This window comes from Eumetopias jubatus, unplaced genomic scaffold (genome assembly GCF_037043125.1).
Source record: "Eumetopias jubatus isolate StellerSeaLion01/CBP00866 unplaced genomic scaffold, mEumJub1_p1.0 scaffold_3, whole genome shotgun sequence".
Classification (NCBI taxonomy): Eukaryota; Metazoa; Chordata; class Mammalia; order Carnivora; family Otariidae; genus Eumetopias; species Eumetopias jubatus.
Window position 1 is genome coordinate 21,798,910 of NW_028274809.1, and position 20,139 is coordinate 21,819,048.

General features: G+C 41.0%; 1 protein-coding gene across 2 annotated transcripts in view; it reads right to left on the reverse strand.

The window, feature by feature from the left end:
* The window catches only part of XRCC5 (X-ray repair cross complementing 5), an 88,344-nt gene that overhangs the window by 26,457 nt on the left and 41,748 nt on the right, over positions 1-20,139 (reverse strand). For both annotated transcript variants that reach the window (XM_028112237.2, XM_088021568.1), the window contains exons 15-16: positions 13,815-13,905; positions 12,021-12,090 (exon numbers count right to left, since the gene is read on the reverse strand). In XM_028112237.2, coding sequence (XP_027968038.1) covers positions 12,021-12,090; positions 13,815-13,905 — 161 coding nt within the window. The remainder of the gene's footprint in view (positions 1-12,020; positions 12,091-13,814; positions 13,906-20,139) is intronic.

Sequence of the window (20,139 nt, forward strand, 5' to 3'; positions counted from 1 at the left end):
TCATCACTTACAACTAATCATCTCTGTGCTCCAACAAGTTCCCGAATCTACACAATTTTTCTGTACTGAGTAAGGTGGTCATTCACTAAAGTAAATGAATTCCTCCAATGAATCAGAGGATTATGAAACACAAACATAATCTTGTGATACATGTATCTAAGTTTAAAAAAATTTTTTTAAACTCCAATACCTGAAGACTTATTTAAAATACACTCTATTACCTGAACTGACGTTTTCTTTACCGGTACTCTGCAGAGATTCACTTGCGTCTCCAGATTTTTGTTTAGCTAGGGTCAGGCAAATATTATAAAGGTCTCACCAGTCCACAAGGTCTCAAGAGGAATAACTTTCAATACTCAAAACATCATGGAGAACGACTAGACAGAAAATCAACAAGGATATAGATTTGAACAAGCTATCGTCTAAACTGACCTGACATTTGCAGAACCTTCGACCTAATGACAGCAGAATACACATTATTTTAAAGGGCATATGGAACATTCGTCAGAACAGAGTATAGGCTAAGCCATGAAACAAGTCTCGATATATTTAGAAGGGTTGAAACCATTCAAAATATGTCTTATGACAGAATGAAGATAAAAATCAACAAAGAAATTTGGGGATCTCCAATATCTGCAAATTGAACACTCTTCTAAATAATCTGAGGGTCAAAGCAGTAATCATGAAAGACATAAGAAAGCATTTGAACTGAATGACAATAAAAACATGATGTATCACAATTTATGGTGTGCAGCTAAAGAACTGGTTAGAGGGAAATGTATAGCTTTCGATGCCTACATTAGAAAAGAAATGAAGTTTCAAATTAATAATCTAAGCTTCTACTTTAAGAAAAAGAGGACCAAATTAAATCCAAAGTGAGAAGAAAGGGAATATAAAGACAAGAGCAGAAATCAATGAAATAAAAACAAAATAATGGAAAAAAATCAATAAAAGCAGAAATCAGGATCTCTATAAGATAAGCAAAACCGTGAAGTTTTACTTAGATTGACCATGAAGCAGAAATGGAAAATCTGACCAAACCTACAATATGTAAAATAACCGAGTATTGAAAGCTTCCTACGAAGAACCCTAGCCTAGGTTTCACTGGCAAATTCTATCAAATATTTAAAAAAGAAATAATATTAATCTTGAAGGGGAAGAAAGAATACTTCTCAACTCATTCTATGAGGCCTGTATTTCCCTGATATCAAAGCCAAAGATGCTGCAAGAAAGGAAAACTATAGAAAGGTATCCTTCATGGACATATACACAAAAATCCTAACAAAGTATCAGCAAAATGAATTCAGGAACATACAAGAAAGAATTATACCTAATATATATATATATATATATATATATATATATATATACACACATACACACACACATATACATACCCACTGGAATTTATCCCTGCATGCAAGGCTGGTTTAACAACTGAAAATCAATGAATATAACATAGCATACTAACAGAAAAATCAAACCCACATTATCATTTCTATATAGAAAATGCATCAAAAAAATGCATCTGACAAAATTAAACATGCATTCGTAATAAAAACTCTCAACCAACTAGGAATGAGAAAAGAAAATCTTCAAGTTGATAAAGGGAATCTGAGAAAAACCAGAACATCATACTAACGGTAAAAGACTAAAAGCTTTCACCTTAATCACTCTTACTATTCTATGACTGTTGGATATTCCATCCAGTACAATCATGAAAAAGAGTTTTAAGGTATACAAATTAGAAAAGAAGAAATAAAACTGCCTTTATTTACAGACAATATCATCTTGCATGTAGAAAATTCAGAGTATAGGGGCACCTGGGTGGCTCAGTCAGTTAAGTGTCTGCCTTCGGCTCAGGTAATTATCCCAGGACCCTGGGATCAAGCCCTGTGTCAGGTTCCCTGCTTAGTGGGGGGGTCTGCTTCTCCCTCTCCCTGTGCCACTCCCCCTCCTTGTGCTCTTTCTCTCTCTCTCTCAAATAAATAAAATCTTAAAAAAATTCTTTTTTTTATTTAAAGATTTTATTTATTTGAGAGAGAGAGAATGAGAGAGAGAGAGAGAGAGAGAGCACATGAGAAGGGGGAGGGTCAGAGGGAGAAACAGACTCCCTGCCGAGCAGGGAGCCCGATGCAGGACTTGATCCCAGGACTCCAGGATCATGACCTGAGCTGAAGGCAGTTGCTTAACCAACTGAGCCACCCAGGTGCCCCTTAAAAAAAATTCTTAAGAAAATTCAGAGTATATAAAAACAATTAGAAGTAATAAACAAGTTTAATAAGTTTGCAGGATATAAGATCAATATACAAAAATCAGTATTTCTATACACTGGCAACAAACAATCCAAAAAATAACTAAAAAATTCCATCCACGATAGCATTAAAAAGAATAAAATACTCACAAAAATTTAACAAAAGAAGTGCAGGACTCGAATACTAAAAACTACAAACACTATGGAGAGAAAGTAAATAAAAGCCTAAATAAATGGAAAAACATCCTATGTTCAGGGGTTAAAAAATTCAATATTGTTAAGATGGAACGCCTCCCTTAATTATTCTATATGCTCAATGCAATCCTTATCAACATCCCAGAGGACGTTTTTCTATAAATTGAAAAGCTGAATCTAAAATTTATATGGAAATGCAAAGGATCTAGATTAGCCAAAACAATTTTAGGAAAAAACAAAATTGAAAGACATATTATAGTATTTCAAAGCTTACTACAAAGCTAAAGTAATTAAAATAATGTATCAATGAAGAACAGACATAGGTCAATGTAAGCGAATTGAAGGGTATAGAAATAAACTCTTACACGTATGATCAGTTGTTTTTCAACAAGATACCAAAGCAACTGGATGGGAAATGGATGGTCTTTCCAATAAATGATGCTGGGACAACTGGTTACCCTTTGAAAAACAATGCATCTAGGATACTCACCCTCATAACCATTTACAAAAATCAGCTCAATGGATTATAGACCTAAAACTATCAGAAGAAAATCTTTGTGACTTGGCTAGGCAAAGATTTCTTATGTAAGACTGCAAAATGATAATCCATAAAATAAAAACTGATAATCTAGAAAAACAAAATTAAGAACCTTATACTTCAAAAGACACCACTGAAAAGATAAACCACAGACTGTAGAAAATATTTGCAAATCACATATCTGACAAAGGACCTGTATCCAGAATATATACAGAATTCTCCACATCTAGTTAAGACAAATTAAGAAATGGGGAAGAGATTCGGATAGACATTTCACCAAAGAAAAAATATATGAATGGCCAATAACCATCTGAAAAAGGTCAGCATCATTAGTATTTAAAGAACTGCAAATTAAAACCACAAAGGGATGCCAACACATCGCCACCAGAATAGCTATAATTGAAAAGACACAAGTGCCATCAAAGATATGGGAAAAGTGGAACCGTCATTCACTGCCGGTGAGATGTTAAATGGTAAAACTGCTTTGAAAGGAGTGTGGCTTTTTTTTAAAAAGTTAAACATAAACTTCCCAGCAATTCCACTCTCACCCAAGAAAAACAAAAAAATACAAAGACCTATAATTTTCATGGCATTATTTATAATAGCTAAAAACTGGAAACTATCCAAATATACCCATCAATTGGTGAATGGATAAACATAATATGGCATATCCACAAAACAGAGTATTATTCAGCAATAAGAAGAAATCAATTACTCAGGACGCCTGGGTGGCTCGGTCGGTTAAGCCTCTGCCTTTGGCTCAGGTCATGATCCCAGGGTCCTGGGATGGAGCCCCACATCAGGCTTCCTGCTCAGCGGAGAGCCTGCTTCTCCATCTCCCTCTGCCACTGCCCCTGCTTGTGTGCTCTCTCTCTCAAATAATAAAATCTTAAAAAAAATCAATTACTGATACATGCTACAACATAACAAACTTCAAAAACTTTATAAAGCTAAGTAAAAGAAGCCACATGCAAAAGACTGCATAATGAGTGATTCCATTTATGTGAAATTTCCAGAAAAGATAAACCCATAGAAACAGACGTGGTTACTTGGGGTGGTGATAGGAAAAAAGAATGGACTACAAATGGTCAGGCGGACCTTTTTTGGGTGAGAGAAAAGTTTTTGGTGATGAGCATATAACTTTATAAATTTACAAAAGATCACTGAGTTGCACATAGAATTAGTGCAGAGACTTGTGGAGATCTACCACAGACAGGATGCTTCCACTATGTTTCCACGATAGAATAACTGCTAAAGCTCAGATAGCGAATTTTATCCTCAGTGCCCCAAGGAAACACTACTAGATTCCAAGGACAAGGGGACTATCAAAAAGATCATGCTCATGAGAAATGGCTCCTGACTCCAACGGCCTACAGTGGCTATCTTGAGTGTTTCAGCTGCATCTCATTACCACTAAAAGACACAAAGATATAAACTACAGGATTTCAGCAGTTTAATCTGACAAAGGAAATGAAAATGGGCCTGCATCAGTCAGCTCAGGCTGCCATAACAAAACACCATGGGCTAAGGAGGCTTCAGCATTAAGAAATTTATTTTCTCACAGTTCTGGAGGCCGGTGCTAATATGGTCAGGTTTTGGTGAGGGCTCTCTTCCTGGCTTGCATTTGTCACCTTCTCACTATATTCTCAGATGGCAGAGAGAAAAGAAACATAGGAAGAGAAAAGAAAAAGCACAAATCTGATGCCTCTTCTTAAAAGGTCACCAATCCCATGATGAGGGCTCCACCCTCATGATCTCATCTGAAACTTACGACCTCAAAAAAAAAAAAAAAAAAGGCTGGGGCGCCTGGGTGGCTCAGTCAGTTAAGTGTCTGCCCTCAGCTCAGGTCGTGATCCCAGGGTCCTGGGATCCAGCTCTGCACCAGGCTCCCTGCTCAGCAGGGGAGCCTGCTTTTCCCTCTCCCTCTCCCTCTCCCTCTGCAGCTCCCCCTGCTTGTGCACTCTCTCTCTCTTTCTGTGAAACAAATAAAATCTTAAAAAAAATTGTTTAAAAAAAAAGTTAACTATTCTCCGTTGTCCAAAGGCATCCATGCTGACAATATTCTCAAGCCCTACTGAAACTGTGCTCCACATCTGAAAAAAACTCCCTTCCCTTTTCTAGCCTAAAAAACAAGCATGCCATTTTTAAAAGTTTTATGTAGACGTGCCTAACAGACAGGACTAACTGTATCAAATTATACTTGCCACTTCTTTCTGTGTCAGCATATTTTTTGCCTTGGGCTTGCAATTTGAAAGGGGAGGGCCCAAACACTTTTATTGCATTTAAGTGGGACTCCAAGCTGTTTCTAGGCTCCTCTAAACACATTTCAGCTGATTAGTGACTATTTTAACAAAAGCCTAACATCCTTTCCTAAACATCTTAATTGGTTAAGAGCTTCTGTTGTTTGCCACGAGCAGTCACTTTAAGTCATTGATTAAAGCAGTTTGCACATCAGCACAATCTGAAATCAGTTTTCTTCTTCAACCAGCTGGGCTTAGGAAGCAATCTTGAGGACAGCCCAATTCAAGGAGAACCAAGTGCAATGCCCCGCGTGACGATCAGGCACCATGCAAGCAAGAGGCGCAGAATTTATAGGAGGTTGAGGGCAAGAGCGGAAGTGCTGTAAGTAAGTACAACTGCTCTCTGCCTCCCAGATCGCGCTCATTAGCACGCAGCGCAAGGGTGAACTCCGACAGCAAACTGGAGAACATACCCTTCCTGGGAAGCACCCGTCACTAATCCGAGTTCCCAGCAGAGCCGCCCGTGAGCACCTGCCTCGAGGCACTGCGGGCCCAGACCATGATGGCACGCCGACGGGTCACTATGTTAAATGCGGCTTCAGACTAGACTGCTCTTCTGGGTGTTCTGACGCGGGGAAAGTGTTCATGTGAGTTCCACATTTTCAGCCAGAGGGAAAAATACCCTTTCCATGTCTAACATAAAAAGGGAAAAAAAAAAAAAAATCAACCCACTCAGCAGGTTTAAGGCAAGCAACCTCTGCCTGACAGGAGAGAACAAAACGCTGAGAGTGGGAACCCTGCTATGGCAGAGCGCATCTAGACCCCCTCTAACGCTCTCAGGAAGAAATCTTCGTGCTCACTGGGAACATACCCACAGCAAACAGCCTTTTATTTTTATGCTACCAGTTGGCTCTCTTTCTTAACGGATAGCCAGGCTACATTTTACAGAACCATACCCTGTAATTAGACATCTTCTGATCCACAGATTGACAGGAACTTGAAAGAATTTAAAAAGCTGAGTAAGAATGGATAGAAGCCTTTTAGGAGAGTTGATGAAAACCAAAAAGACTTTCAAAGTGGTTATGTGTGTATGACGGTCTTTGCTTCCGGTGTCATGTCTTTTTTCTTTCTTCTCTTTGTCTTCATTTGAAGAATCTCATTTTAATTATTTGGTTGACTAGTTTTATTATATTAAAATATAAACTGCAGGGCAGTGCTGTGCCATTTAATGAAATGTAGGCAACCCATGAAGAAGTGTAAGCCACAAGATCCAGTGTCCTCCACATATTTGCAGTCATCAGTAGAAAGTCAACGACTCCTGGCCTCAGTCCACCCCCAAGAAGATCCCTGAGTGAGACACTTAGGGTCAGGGCTACCTAATTACCATGTCAAATCCTAACACACCCTTGTAGTGGGTCTCCCTTACACTTCCAAAGAAACAGATTGCTGTTTCCAACGAAGACTTCTTGTCATCGATAAATGGGACATAAAATAACCCTGACAGTCACGTTCTGTGGTTTAATAATTTAAAACCAAACAAGTCAAAAGGGAATCCAGGAAACAAGTGGCATATTGAATAAAAAATATGAAGTATGCACTAAGCCTCTAGAACCTATAATCATGTGTTTTTTCTCTCCTGACTAGATGTGTAACTGCTGTTTTGGGAAAGGACTAAGAAAGTGTGTCACACTGCTAAAAAATGACACAACTTTTATAGGGCTGAAGATGTTTACAATTTTAGTTACTGTTTGTATTTACTATCCTTCTTTCAAGACATTCAAGATATCTGACAGAACTTATTTTTCTTAAATTTACCAGCTCTGTGTAAAACAACAGAAAAAGGCCATATTCTTATCTTCCTACGTTTATCTGGGAAGAGCTATGATAAGTTACATAAGCCATACCCAAGATTACATAAACAGGCTCATTAACACACACACACACACACACACACACACACACACACGGGAAATCTCTCCTAGGTCTCAATTCTTGGGGATCCACACTTCAGGGCTTGCCTCATGGCAGAGAGTCATATAATGCATGTAAGTAAGCTACTGTGCACCTGGGACAGTGTCATCCCATACAGAAATGGAACTGAAAAAAATGTCTATTTGGCTTTGATGAATGATGTAATTTTATCATGAACTGTTACCACGTTCCATCCTGTGTTGGTAAATTTTAAGAAACACCCTTTAAAACTGAAGGAATATTGTTTGATAATCAATGAGAATGAGGTAGATGGGAGAACAAAGGCAAAAAGGCTTGAGGATGAAAAGTGGTCCAAACAAAGTGAGACAAAACAGATACAAGAAAAGAAAGGCCTCAGAGCGAGAAAATAAAGTGATCACCATCTAATCAGATGGGTATGTGCACACTCCTGCTCCCTGTACTTAAATCTAATGGTAAACGTCCATACCATTCCTGCGTAGGATGGGTCTTCTGGACAGGTTTGTTTTTTAAACCAACCATGCTCCTGTGAACTCAACCGGGTGGAATGGAGCTCCACCACCCTGATTTGGAAGCCTAATACAGAACCTACAGTCTTTCTTTTTTTTTCAAGTGAGATTTTTTTTTTAAGATTTTATTGATTTGAGAGCAAGCGAGAGAGCATGAACGAGGGGAGGGGCAGAGGGAGAAGCAGACTCCCCCCCCGAGTAGGGAGCCCTATCGGGGGGCTCGATCCCAGGACCCCGGGATCATGACCCGAGCCCAAGGCAGACACTTAACCGACTAAGCCAAGCAGGCGCCCCCAGAACTTACAATCTAAGTGGCAAAACAAGGTCCAGAGAACAAAGTTACATTCCATTCTTTCTGACTCATAAGGTCCTCAGAGAACCTGTTTTTGAGACACCAGGTACATCCAAGCTACTTGACATAATATCTCATACTTAGTGGGAACATCTCAATTTAGACTTACCTTGATCACAGGAATTATTTAGAGGGTTGAAATAATGTGGCTTTTCTCCTCCTCTAATTTGCTGTCTTTTGACCATTTTAGCATTCTTCCTAAATAAAAGCAGGGAAGGGGCAAGGATTTTGAAATCCATGGTGTTCCTCCAACAGCTGGTGGAGGAGGGTGTTCACATAAAGGGATAACCTGGATTCAAGGAGTCTCTGAGAACGCTGTGGACTCAGGTCCTTCCAATAACCCACGACTGCAGAGAACAGATATCACGGAGGAAGGCGCTGATGCACTTATGAATGCCGTGTGAGAGAAACAAGTCTACTTTCACCACTGAGAAACACTATGCATACGGCTGTGGTCAAGAATTTTTCTCTTGTAAAACTGCAGTTGACAGAATGGTGGGGTGGGCAGGGAGGGCGAAGGAAAGGGATCAGAAAAAGAGGAGCACCTGAGAATCAAAGACAGCTTACAGAAGCATCAGCAGCCAGAAATAACACGTTCCCGGGGTTCAGTGTCATCTCCTCTATGCCAGTAAGCTTCGGACAAGAAATATCCCTCACACTGAAAACCAGAATGTAAGAAAATGTGTAGATGCCTACTGAAGACTGCTAGTGTCAAGGGGGTAGAATCGCAAAACTCTCGGTATGACTATACTATTAAGCCAGATGGAAAGAAATTATACCCATATTTTAGTTTATAATAATAGGTGAATGGGTCAATGCCTAAGGGTAAAACAATCTTACCGTCTATTACTGATCATGCTTTTGGCAACTGAATTTAAAAAGCAGATCTACTGGAGAAAAGAGAAGAGCTTCTCCCTCCCCTGCCCTAGGCACAGATCCCGGGAGGGACAGAGGAGAGCAATACCAGGAAGGTAGCTTCAAGTTTGGAGGACAACTTTGGGCTTCAGGGAAAGTGAGTCTTCACTCACAAAGGGCCTTAGTAGAGATGCCTATGCAGAACACAGCTAGGAAAAGTAATGAACAAACAAAATTTCTGGAGCTTGAAGCAAGGAAAGGAAGGATGAAAGGGAAGCCAGGTTAGGACCATGAAACAGAATTGGTTGCTCACAGGTGGGCAGTCCCATTTTCCCACAGCCCTGCAGAAAGTCCGCCTTTGTGAGGTCACTGCAGAGCTCTAAATGACCCAGTCCTAGATGGAGGAACAGAGGGATCCCACCATCACACCACCAGCAGCACACCAGGGCTCAGTCACATTCAACATAAAAGGGCGGTCTACTCCTCAGAAGTCCAACCTACAGGCACAAGGTTGAAAATACATGACCTTATTATGTCTGAACAACAACAAACTTGTGTAGGGAAAGAGGGCATTAGGAATCAGGAGAAACAGTCGGTTAAGTAGAAAAATCCAGTATTTGAAAAAGAGAAGGATTTTGAATCCCTGTGTGATTTGGGGTGAAGTTCATCTCTCCTAGTCGTACAGTTTTTCCCATAAAATGGGGAGAATGCTACCTATTGTAACTTATATGCCATGTAGGGGTCACCTGCCCTTGTTACTTTCACAAGACTACTTCCAATCCCCAGGTTTCATGGCCTGGGGAAACACTGTTTTCTGGAGATGTGAGCAAATTCTTAAGAATTTACTCTCTCATGGGGCCCTTCAGACTCTGGTCTCCTGTGCTCTCAGGTCCTTTCTCTGCTCTGCCTGAAGTAATTCCAGACCCAAAACTCTTTGTCTCTTCACCAGTTTCCCCAGATAGAGCTCTCAAACCAAGGAATCCAGAATTTTATTGACAGTGAATATTGGCAGTTATGAGTTGGGAACACACTGCTGAACACTGTGTCCTTATATAAATTCATTCACTCCCTCTCTTTTCTACTCAGCCCTTCCTTTCCTGAACTAGCTCCCGTTTTTCTACTTCTACGATGTCAGTAGAGTCCCTCTTCTCTGAACCCTAACTGGCCAACCACCAGGCTGGAGACAGGCTCAGCCTACACCTTAGGCAGTTACCAAAATATTTTCCCAATTAAAAAACAAAAAAAATTATTTTTCTCAGAAAATTCTGGCACCAACTGTTAAAGCTCTACTGTCTTCTCCACTTGCTCACATGACTGCAAGATTGCTATGTGGGATAACTGAGACAAAGAATGTAAGAGCTCAGCATATGCTATTACATACAGAATATGCTAGCACAGTGACTTGAACATAGCAGACACTACTGCCTGCCTTTACATTCGTGATCGTGCCAGAGTTAGTCCCTGAAGAGACCACACCTATACCAGCCAGAAAGACTAGTCACTTCCAAAGGGAGGACCTCTGCCTTTGGCCGAGGTAATCGACAACATATAATCAAAAGCTAAGAAGGCCTCCATCTTTTTTCAAAAACATGGTAATCATGACAGGCAACGGCTGGCTGATTTGCCACAGTAATGTCTCTGCATTCTCCCAAAAACAGTCACAATATGCAGCCAAGCAGAGAACAGGACAGGCAGGAATGCTGTGAAAGCTTCCTTTGATCACCCCCATACACGCAGGAGAGAAATTCCGAAGTACTGTTTCCACCAATCCTTCTGGAAAGCTGTCGCTTTAATTTCAGATCTCCTTCATCTACTTACATGTAGTTTTGTTTTGTGTTAAACTCAAGAGCTTTTCTCCTGTATGGCAGTTCTTAACAGGGCAAAAAGCTCTTTCCCCACCTCAAAACACAAAACATATACAGATTATCATAGTAACGAAGCTTGTCTTCCTCCGGAAATTCTCATGGGCTGGCCTTCGGTGTTCCTGCCAACAGGACTGGTCCAGGAGACCGTATGCTCTGGGGCTCAGCTGGTCACGACTGCCTTTGGGCAATAGCACAACAAGCCCAGGCGTTTTGCTAGGATTCTCAGACTCTCAAGAAGTAACCTACAGGCAGGCACTGCAGACGATCAAAGTAGAAACTGTACGGTTTCCTAGACATTTAGAAGTCATTTCTCCCCCTAAAATGCCAAGAAGTTGGGAGAGAAGTTCTGTGCACACGTTCACATAAACACACGGACAGGCCTGACCCTGGATGGCAATAGTGAACACAATGTTCTCGTATGCACAAATCTGCAGGATTAGAACTGCCAGCCACCTCTCCTTAAAGAGTAAACAGGAAGTTGAACACAATCAAGTGAATGAATGTTGGTCCCAGACCCTCTGTCCATTCCAGGAAACTTCAAATATTAGCCCAAGCCTAAATGGAATTCTAGGTTATAATTCATAAAAAGAAAATGTGAGAATGTAGTCAATTTCAGAAAGATCAAATCTAGGGGCAGCAGGACGGTGTTCTGGGACTTGTGTAAAGAGGCTCAAACCCTTAGGCCTAGAACAAGAATTATGGGTCACTGAAAAGAGAAAGACATGACACAAAAATGTTTTATTCCAGGGGCACCTGGGGGAGCTCAGTCATTTAAGCATCAGACTCTTGATTTCGGCTCAGGTCATGATCTCAGGGTTGTGGGTTCAAGCCCCGCATTGGGCTCTGTGCTCAGCTCAGGGTCCGTTTGTCCCTCTCCCTCCGCTCCTCCCCCTGCTTTCATGTGCTCTCGAAAAAATATTTTTTTTAAATGTTTTATTCCAAGCTCACTCACAAGACCCCAAAGAACTTCAGTGAAGTGGAACCAAGAGCTCTAAGGTTCCGGCTTTCAGTTTTCTTAAGAAAAAGACCTACAAATTAGCTCTTTTCCTACTTGGGCAGACCTGTGCTGAGTTTACCCTCATGTGCTCAGAGTGTTGCTCTGAGGAGCTCACCAGTAACACACAATCACAAAGGTCCACGAGGAAGGAAACCTGCTGTATAAGGATACCAACAAAAGGCTACACTTCTTAATCTAGATTATAAATCCATTACTCTAATTATCTATCTTCCCTTAAATGCAGAGGCAACAGCATAGCACTCACCTTCCTCAAAGGTGGCTTTCTTCTGCCTCACTAGAACACGGAAGTCTTCAGCAGGATTCACACTTCCAACCTAGAATGCACACACGGACAATGAACCCACAGATCACTTCTCTTTTTGGCAGCACCCCGGCAATACGAGATGGCTTAATGTAGTAAATGCGCTCTTATAAAATAAAACCAAAGACAAAGAGAAGGTCCTTTCTATTCATTTCCATTTCCAGGGTTGTGTTAAAAGCAAGCAGATTCCTGTAGCCAAAAAGCTGCTGTCTGTACTTTCACTTACCTCTCTTTCTGGAAGCTGACTTCTTTCCAGAGAGGTCAGAAGTATTACAACCCAAGTCACCAGTCAGCTCAGCCAGAAGGCTTTATGTGTCACAGTGCTGGTACATCCAGACATCCAACAAGTTAGGAAGGGGAGGATTCTGCAGTGTGGGGTCCGTTCAGAATATATTTGCCCCACTGCAGATGACATGAGAAATAACTGCCTTGATACTTGGTTTGCTGAACTGCCCTTTTGTGGGGACTGCTTAGGTCTTTCTGGCATTGAAGTTTTGGTAGAACACACAAACATGTCCAGCTGCACATGTCCCCCCCAAAATAAAAGCAGATATTGTGTAAAGATTTTCCATAGTGCTAGGTATGAAAGATTCAAAGATAAAACTCTGCCACACCATATGGCACTTCCTAATCATACGTAGGTCTTTAATCTTCCACTCCCAACCTAGAGGTAGCTGGGTGGCTCAGTCAGTTAAGCATCCGACTCTTGATTTTGGCTCAGGTCATGTTCTCTGGGTCGTGAGATTGAGCCCCATGTCGGGCTCCGCACTGGACGTGGAGCCTGTTTAAGATCCTCTCTCTCCTTCTCTCTCCCTCTCATCCTCTCCGCCCCTCCCTTTCTTAAAAAAAAAAGAAAAAAAAAATCTTCCAGTCCCAACCTCAACAAGCCCTAAGTATCACTCAGCTCACTGGGGAGAAGACAACGGGCTTCTATTACAGCTGGTAAACTCTGGTACAAAATGTACTAAAGTTTCCAGTTTGCTCTGGGATAGCAGTCAGAAAAGCTCTCAGAACAAATAACGTCATGATTTTTTTCCTTTATTATAAAACACTGAAATAAAAATCCAAATCATTTTCAGGTGTTCAGTTTTCCTGAGAGCATTCTTTTTTAAGGTTGGAAAAAAGGCATCCCCTAATGCTAACTATCCTTCCTAGTGCATTTGGCTAGTAAGGGACAATTTTTAAGATTCACTGATTCAAAATAATGCCACTTAACAGAAGACAATATATTCAAGTTCCAAAACCTTCTCATTAAATAAAGAAGATCTCAAGTGTTAAAAGACACTTGGTTTGGGAAAATGTTAAACTTGTGAAGCCTGTTCCAAAGTTATATATTAGAAAAGAAATAGAGGAGTCATGCTCTTAAATTTTACAAATTCGGAGACTAAGACTCCTATCATCAACCTCCACTTATCCCATCATTTTAACTAAACAGAAAGCTGCAAAGTAAAGCCAACCAAGAAATCTCTAACAAAAGTATTACCTGAGTTATTCCATGTACTGCATATTATACCATGCTCTACGCACATGTGTCAAGGAGATTCTGTAGGTAATTCCCTGACAATAAAGGAAGAAGTGTGGGAAGGATGTACATGGTTCATATATTAGAAGCACCAGAGAAAGTGAATTATTAAAGGACTAACAAAAATTGATGCATTCCCGCACCCCCTCCCCCAACCCCACCCAAGTCCCAACCTTCCAGGAAGGCGGGAAACACCCTGGGAAAGTACTGCTTACACTGGTGACACTTCCTTCAGCCAGGCTGATACTAAAGCAGGCCTCCCCTTCCTCAGTCTTCAGTTTTTTAGAGGTGGGACCCTCTTCATGGCTGGAAAAGAAATAAATGGATTTTTTCTCTTAAAACAGAATACACAATACAAAAACCAGACTTGGTTGACCCATGAAGTATACGTTTATTTTTCAAGTGTCAAAAATAAACAGCCACACTTAGTCCTTGTTGACGAAGAGCCTGCCCCCCCGCCCCCCCCGCAGTCCTAGAATTCCCGAAGGCCTGAGGGAGCTGCCCTGGCTCTGCCTCACAGCGCCAGAGAAGTCATAATCAGCAGCCGCATCACAGAGCCCCCTCCAAAGATGAAACTGCAAGCAAAGGTAAAGGAAACCTGGCATTTCAGGAAGAGACCCATTTATCCCTCAGATACCATTTGCTAGTTTCTGTCTCAGAATTGATAGCTATTAGCTTTCCATGGACATGGGTAACCTTTGGGTCTAATACCCTATCTTCTCCATCATATATGTGAGAGCTTTATAAGCTTCTGCTCACAGCTGTCAAAACTTACTAGACAATCCTTAATTAAATATGCAAGACCTTGTTCTTAGAAGTCCTTAAACTATAAAAAAAAACCACTTTCCAAAAAAGCTTTTTAATTTGTTCTTTTATAAACCTAATTCTGTTTTGGGCAATATGCTAACAGTCCAACAGCATCTGTGTAGTAAGGGAAAGATGGTTCCAAGGAACTGTATCAAACATCTTATCTCAAGTAACATGCTGGCTTCAACAGCCTGCTTTAAAGTCAAGAGGAGGACAAATTAATTGCAAAGGAGAAGAAAAACAGATCCAAAGACTGTTGGATAATCTCCCTGAAGCTGCTGAACACAGAGATAGAATTTTTCTCCCAGACAAATAATCTGGGCCAAAGCAGCGGTCAAGAAAAGGCTGAATGAGAAGGGAAGTTAGTAACCAAGATCCAGTATCTCTAAACCTGATATGTTTTTGTTCAAAAGCCCAACCTTCAGAGAATGAGCCTTGAAGAAGAGGTTATCCTAAAAACAAAGAAAAATGAGGCATAAGCTGGCTTATTCAATGATATTTCAATAAAGAATCTCTTACCATGAGATAAAAGGGCTGAAGTAATTATTATAGCCTCACAAACATGAATTAAAACTTTTATTACTTGACATCTTTTCTTTCAACACTTGCCTTTTTCCCTTTGAGAAGGAAAGAGAAGTAGAAGACAGAAGGATAGAGACCAGGAAACATGAAAAGGGGTGAGTCATCCAGAGCTCTTCAAGTAGAAAAAGAAATAACCACACAAAGCCTTGATGGCAAAAACAGGAAAAATGCACAAGCCCAAGGGAGCATGAAATTCCATCAGAATTGGAGTCCTTTTAAAAGAGTCACAGCCATCTCAGTGAACCTTTGTCAGTTCTTCCCAAGAGACAGACAATGTAGTACTCCTAGATTCAAGTCTCACTTTTTCCACTGACTAACCCTGAACCCTTACGTCTTCTTAAAGGTATTGACTGATATCTTAATTTTTGTATATCTAGAGTTTAAAATCTAGTAAATGACTCCCCTCGCTGGTCTTCAGTTTGCTCCTCAGAAAAATACTATGATGAAAAGCACCATGAGCATATCACTACTCATCTACGGTCTTCCAAAAATGCAAATCACCTCATATAGTGCTGTTAAGAAGCATTAAACATATAAAGCGCTATGCTTAGTTCTGTGAGAACACAAGGTTGAATCGCATGAAGAATTTCTTACACCCTCCAAAATATGGTTCTAGGGAAGGAAGGACAAAGAGACACATATATCAATCCTCCAAGACTGGACAGGTAAAGGTAATAAGCAGAAAGTAGTGAAAATTTGAGTATGGTTAATGTTCTCAAGACTGAACCATTTAATAGCATTATTAGGAATTTTACATATATTAAACTAATAATGTCTCTCTCTAGTGGGAAAGGGCAATGACTCTCATCCCAAAATTATCTGAAGAAGCTGAGCTCTGGAAGATAGAAATTATCCATGCAAGACCCTAGCAGACATACAAATGTCAACAGCTGCTGCATTTGGATGTCAATAATTTATTGTTCTTTCTCATTTTCTTATTGTCTTTTATAAATATGTATATATTTTGTAATTCATCTATTTGGCCAAACTTTTACCTAATAACTTACTATATGCTGGCCACTACACTAGGCTCTAGATTCCAAATGTATAAAAAGTAATACACAACCAACACTTTCAGGAAATTCACCAAACAAAAGAGATAAATATATAAACAAGTGATTAACAAACTACTGTGGTAAACAGCATGTCCCTCTAAGAGGATAGCCAGTAGCTGTACTGGGCTGGGGCATGAGAGGCAGACTGGGAAATAGTGAGAAAGGGGGATGGAAAATACAGTAGCTCCCCCTTATCCATGGTTTTTGCTTTACAGTTTTCAGTTACCCGTGGTCAACTGCAGTCTGAAAGCAGATGATTCTCTTTATGACTTAGGGTCAGAAGGTCAACAGTAGCCTCACATTACGTCACGATGCCTGCGTCATTCCCCTCATTTCATCTCATCACGTAGGCATTTTATCATCTCACATCATCACAAGAAGGGTGAGTAGAGTACGAGACATTTTGAGAGAAGGACCACATTCACAGAACTTTTATTACAGTATATTATTATAACTGTTCTATTACTGTTGTTAATCTCTTACTGTGCCTAAGTTATAACTTAAACTTTATCACAGTTATGTAATGTATATATAGAAAAAAACAGCATGGATAGGGTTCAGTACTATCCATGGTTTCTGCCGGGGGTCTTGAAACACATTCCCCATGGGAAAGCGGGGGGACTACTGTATCTAAGTCATGGACACCGAAAGTGTGAGGAAAGAAAGTGGATCTCTAGGGAGCTGGATTATGAATAGGTACTTCTTTCTGCTTGTCTAGATTTTCTTTTTAGGTTTCTCTTTTTTCTCTAGGTTTGATCTTAAGCCAATGCTAATGGAAAGCCACTAAAGCAAAGGTTTTTAATCAGGTGTCCAAGGATAGTGACAAGGAATTTGTGAACCACCCGAAATTATATGCAAAATTTAGTATGGTAGGTCATTTTCCTGGGGAGAGGGTTCACAGTTGTTGTTTTGTTTTTTATTAACATATAACGTATTATTTGTTTCAGGGGTACTGGTCTGTGATTCATCAGTCTTACATAATACATAGCGCTCACCACAACACATACCCTCCCCAATGTCCATCACCCAGCAGTGCCCTCCCTCCCACCCCCTCCACTCCAGCAGAGGGTTCGCAGTTTTTATCAGATTACTGAAAGGGTCCATCATATGTACACACAAAGATTAAGAATCACTGCAATGATGTGATCGGATTTGTTTAAAAAAAAAAAAAATCTCTCAGGTAGCAAATGCACGGTAGATTGGAAACAGGTAAGACCTGAAAGGGAAATCATTTAAGGGGTTATCTCAGTAAAGCAGGCCAAACTGAGGACTATAGAAGAGCAATGGCAGTGGGAAATGCTAATAAGAGCTAACTTTTTTTTAAACATTAACCATGGGCTAATCACTACACCAAGCATATTTAAAATACCTCAGTTAGCTGGGTGATGGACATTGGGGAGGGTATGTGCTATGGTGAGCGCTGTGAATTGTGTAAGACTGATGAATCACAGACCTGTACCCCTGAAACAAATAATACATTATATGTTAATAAAAAAAAAAAGTCAGTTAAACTTCACAACCACCTTATGAGTTAGCTATCATTATTGACCTTTTACAAATGAAGAAACCAAAGTTCAAAAGGGCCTGACCTTGTCTAAAGCACACAGTTAGTAAGGGGGTGCACAATGAATTCTGTAAGCCACTCTCCCGAAGGGCCTCTGAAAGGTACATATATGTCACCGCAAATAGCGCAGAGCAACTTGTCAATTTTAACTACCATTGAAGTGAAATGCTTCGACTTGGATCCAACTCTACTTGACTGCAATGCAAAATCAATGCTATTAGCCACTACACTAACCTGAAGCAAAGGAGGGGGTTTGATGTAAAGCTAACGCAACTTGGTAAACCAATCAGACATGGAAAGTAAAGGAAAGGTATTGGCTCCCTGGAAATTAAGTGTCATTCACTAAAACACAGAATAACAGCATGAAGAGGGTTTGAAGGGAGCATGGCAGGAGACAGAGATGATAAAGTCATTTCTGGACATACTGAACTTGAGGGATCTATAGACACTTCAGATATCCAGAGCACAGGATCGAAGCATATTAGAATAGACAGATATTCGGTAGTTTTTGAAGACCTGTATGTGAAATAATAAAAGGTCCTGAGACATGCATTGCTGAGGCAATATGGCATAATGGTTGGGAAGGCAAGCTCTGGAGTCAGACTGGGTGTAAACCCTTTCTCCAACACTTAACCCCCTGTGATCTTGGGCAAGTTTCTTAGCTTCTCGAAGCCTCAGTGTCCTCAGCTTTAAGAGCGAGTTAACAAAAGAATCTACTTCCCAGAACGGCCAAGATGGTCCACATAGGTAAGGCATGTTTACAGCGCACACACCTGTGTCCAATACATGTCAGCTCTTTTTTTTTTTTTTTAAAGATTTTATTTATTTATTTGAGAGACAGTGAGAGAGAGAGCGAGCACATGAGAGGGGGGAGGGTCAGAGGGAGAAGCAGACTCCCTGCCGAGCAGGGAGCCTGATGCGGGACTCGATCCTGGGACTCCAGGATCATGACCTGAGCCGAAGGCAGTCGATTAACCAACTGAGCCACCCAGGCGCCCACATGTCAGCTCTTTCTGAGAAGGAGTCCTACAGGACAGAACATCAACACTTAAGACGGGGGGTCAGGGGGTGTGGGGGGTAATAGTATATTTTTGGACTACATTGTCAGAGGCATCTAAGAGGAAACTGCAAAGGTTTAGAAAGAAAAATCTGGAGAAGCTAAAGTTAAGGAAGATATAGGAGTCCCAAGGGGGAAAATAACTGACAATGTCAAGTGCTACAAGGAGGTCAGGAAAGGAAAGGACCGCCAGGCTGAAGGAAATTTCCCAGTTAGTGTCTTATGGAAGACGGGTTGCAGGGAAGTGGTGGGGGCTGGGAAAAGCAGCAGTGTGGACTTTTCTTCCAATAAGCCTACCTTATGGAAGGAAAGAAGATGATAACAGGCAGCAATCCAAGGGAGAAAGCTGAGGGCATGACTGTATTTTGATTTGGAGGAAAGAGATACAATGCCAACGTGGAGGCAAAGGAGCTGGTCAGGAGGGAGAAGATGAAAATACAGAAAGTGGGAAGAAATTATTAGTGGACAGAGGTATCAGATGAGACAGAAGATGGCATCCCAGGACACAGGTGAAAGGATGGACTTTGGACAGGATGAGGTACCCCCTTCCACTGAGACCCAAAAGAAGGAAGTTGGGGCTCCTGGGTGGCTCAGTCAGTTAGGCGTCTGCCTTCGACTCAGGTCATGATCCCAGCGTCCTGGGATCAAGCCCCACACTGGGCTCCCTGCTTGGTGGGTAGTCTGCTTCTCCCTCTCCCTCTGCCCCTTCCCCCGACTTGTGCGCACACTCGCTCTCTTAAAATAATAAATAAAATCTAAAAAAAAAAAAAGAAAAAAGGAAAGAAGTAAGTGAAGGCAGATGCAGAACAGTACTGTTCCTATATTTTTAGAGGAAATGGGCCACAGTACTGACGCATTCCCACCTACGGGCCTCTACCTTCCCTATGACACCACTATCACCATTGGAGTCATCTTGAATATGCCAGGGACACTACAAAGATTTAGTAAATCATTTCCTCACCATTTCCTCACTGCTTACTATGTGTCAGGCACTGCACTGGGTTCTAGACATGCAACAGTCATTAGTATATATTACTCAATGAACCCTCATGACAACTCCATGAGAGCTATTCCTAGTAACCCTATTTACCCAGGAGGAAACTGAGGCTTAAGGTGGATAAGCAGCTTGTGCCTAAGGTTACACTGCAGAGCAAGGGGACCAACTCACAGTGTTGGACTCTGGAGTCTGAGGTCTATACCAGAAACCAGGTGAGGCTGGTCGCTGAAGGTAAGTGGGGAGGATCTTAGGGGACTTGAAAAGAGGAGGAAAGTTTAGATTATATCTGCACAGAGACAAAAAGAAATCAAGATCACATATGAGTTAGCTGCCCAAACAAGATTAGACCTCCAATGTCCTAATTCTCGTGTTGAAGTTCCCTGTCCAAGAGACATTATTGTTTCAAGGGTGTGCAGCAACACTGAGGGAAGCAATGCTTTTATATGGTAGGGGTCATAGTACATTTTTGGACTATATT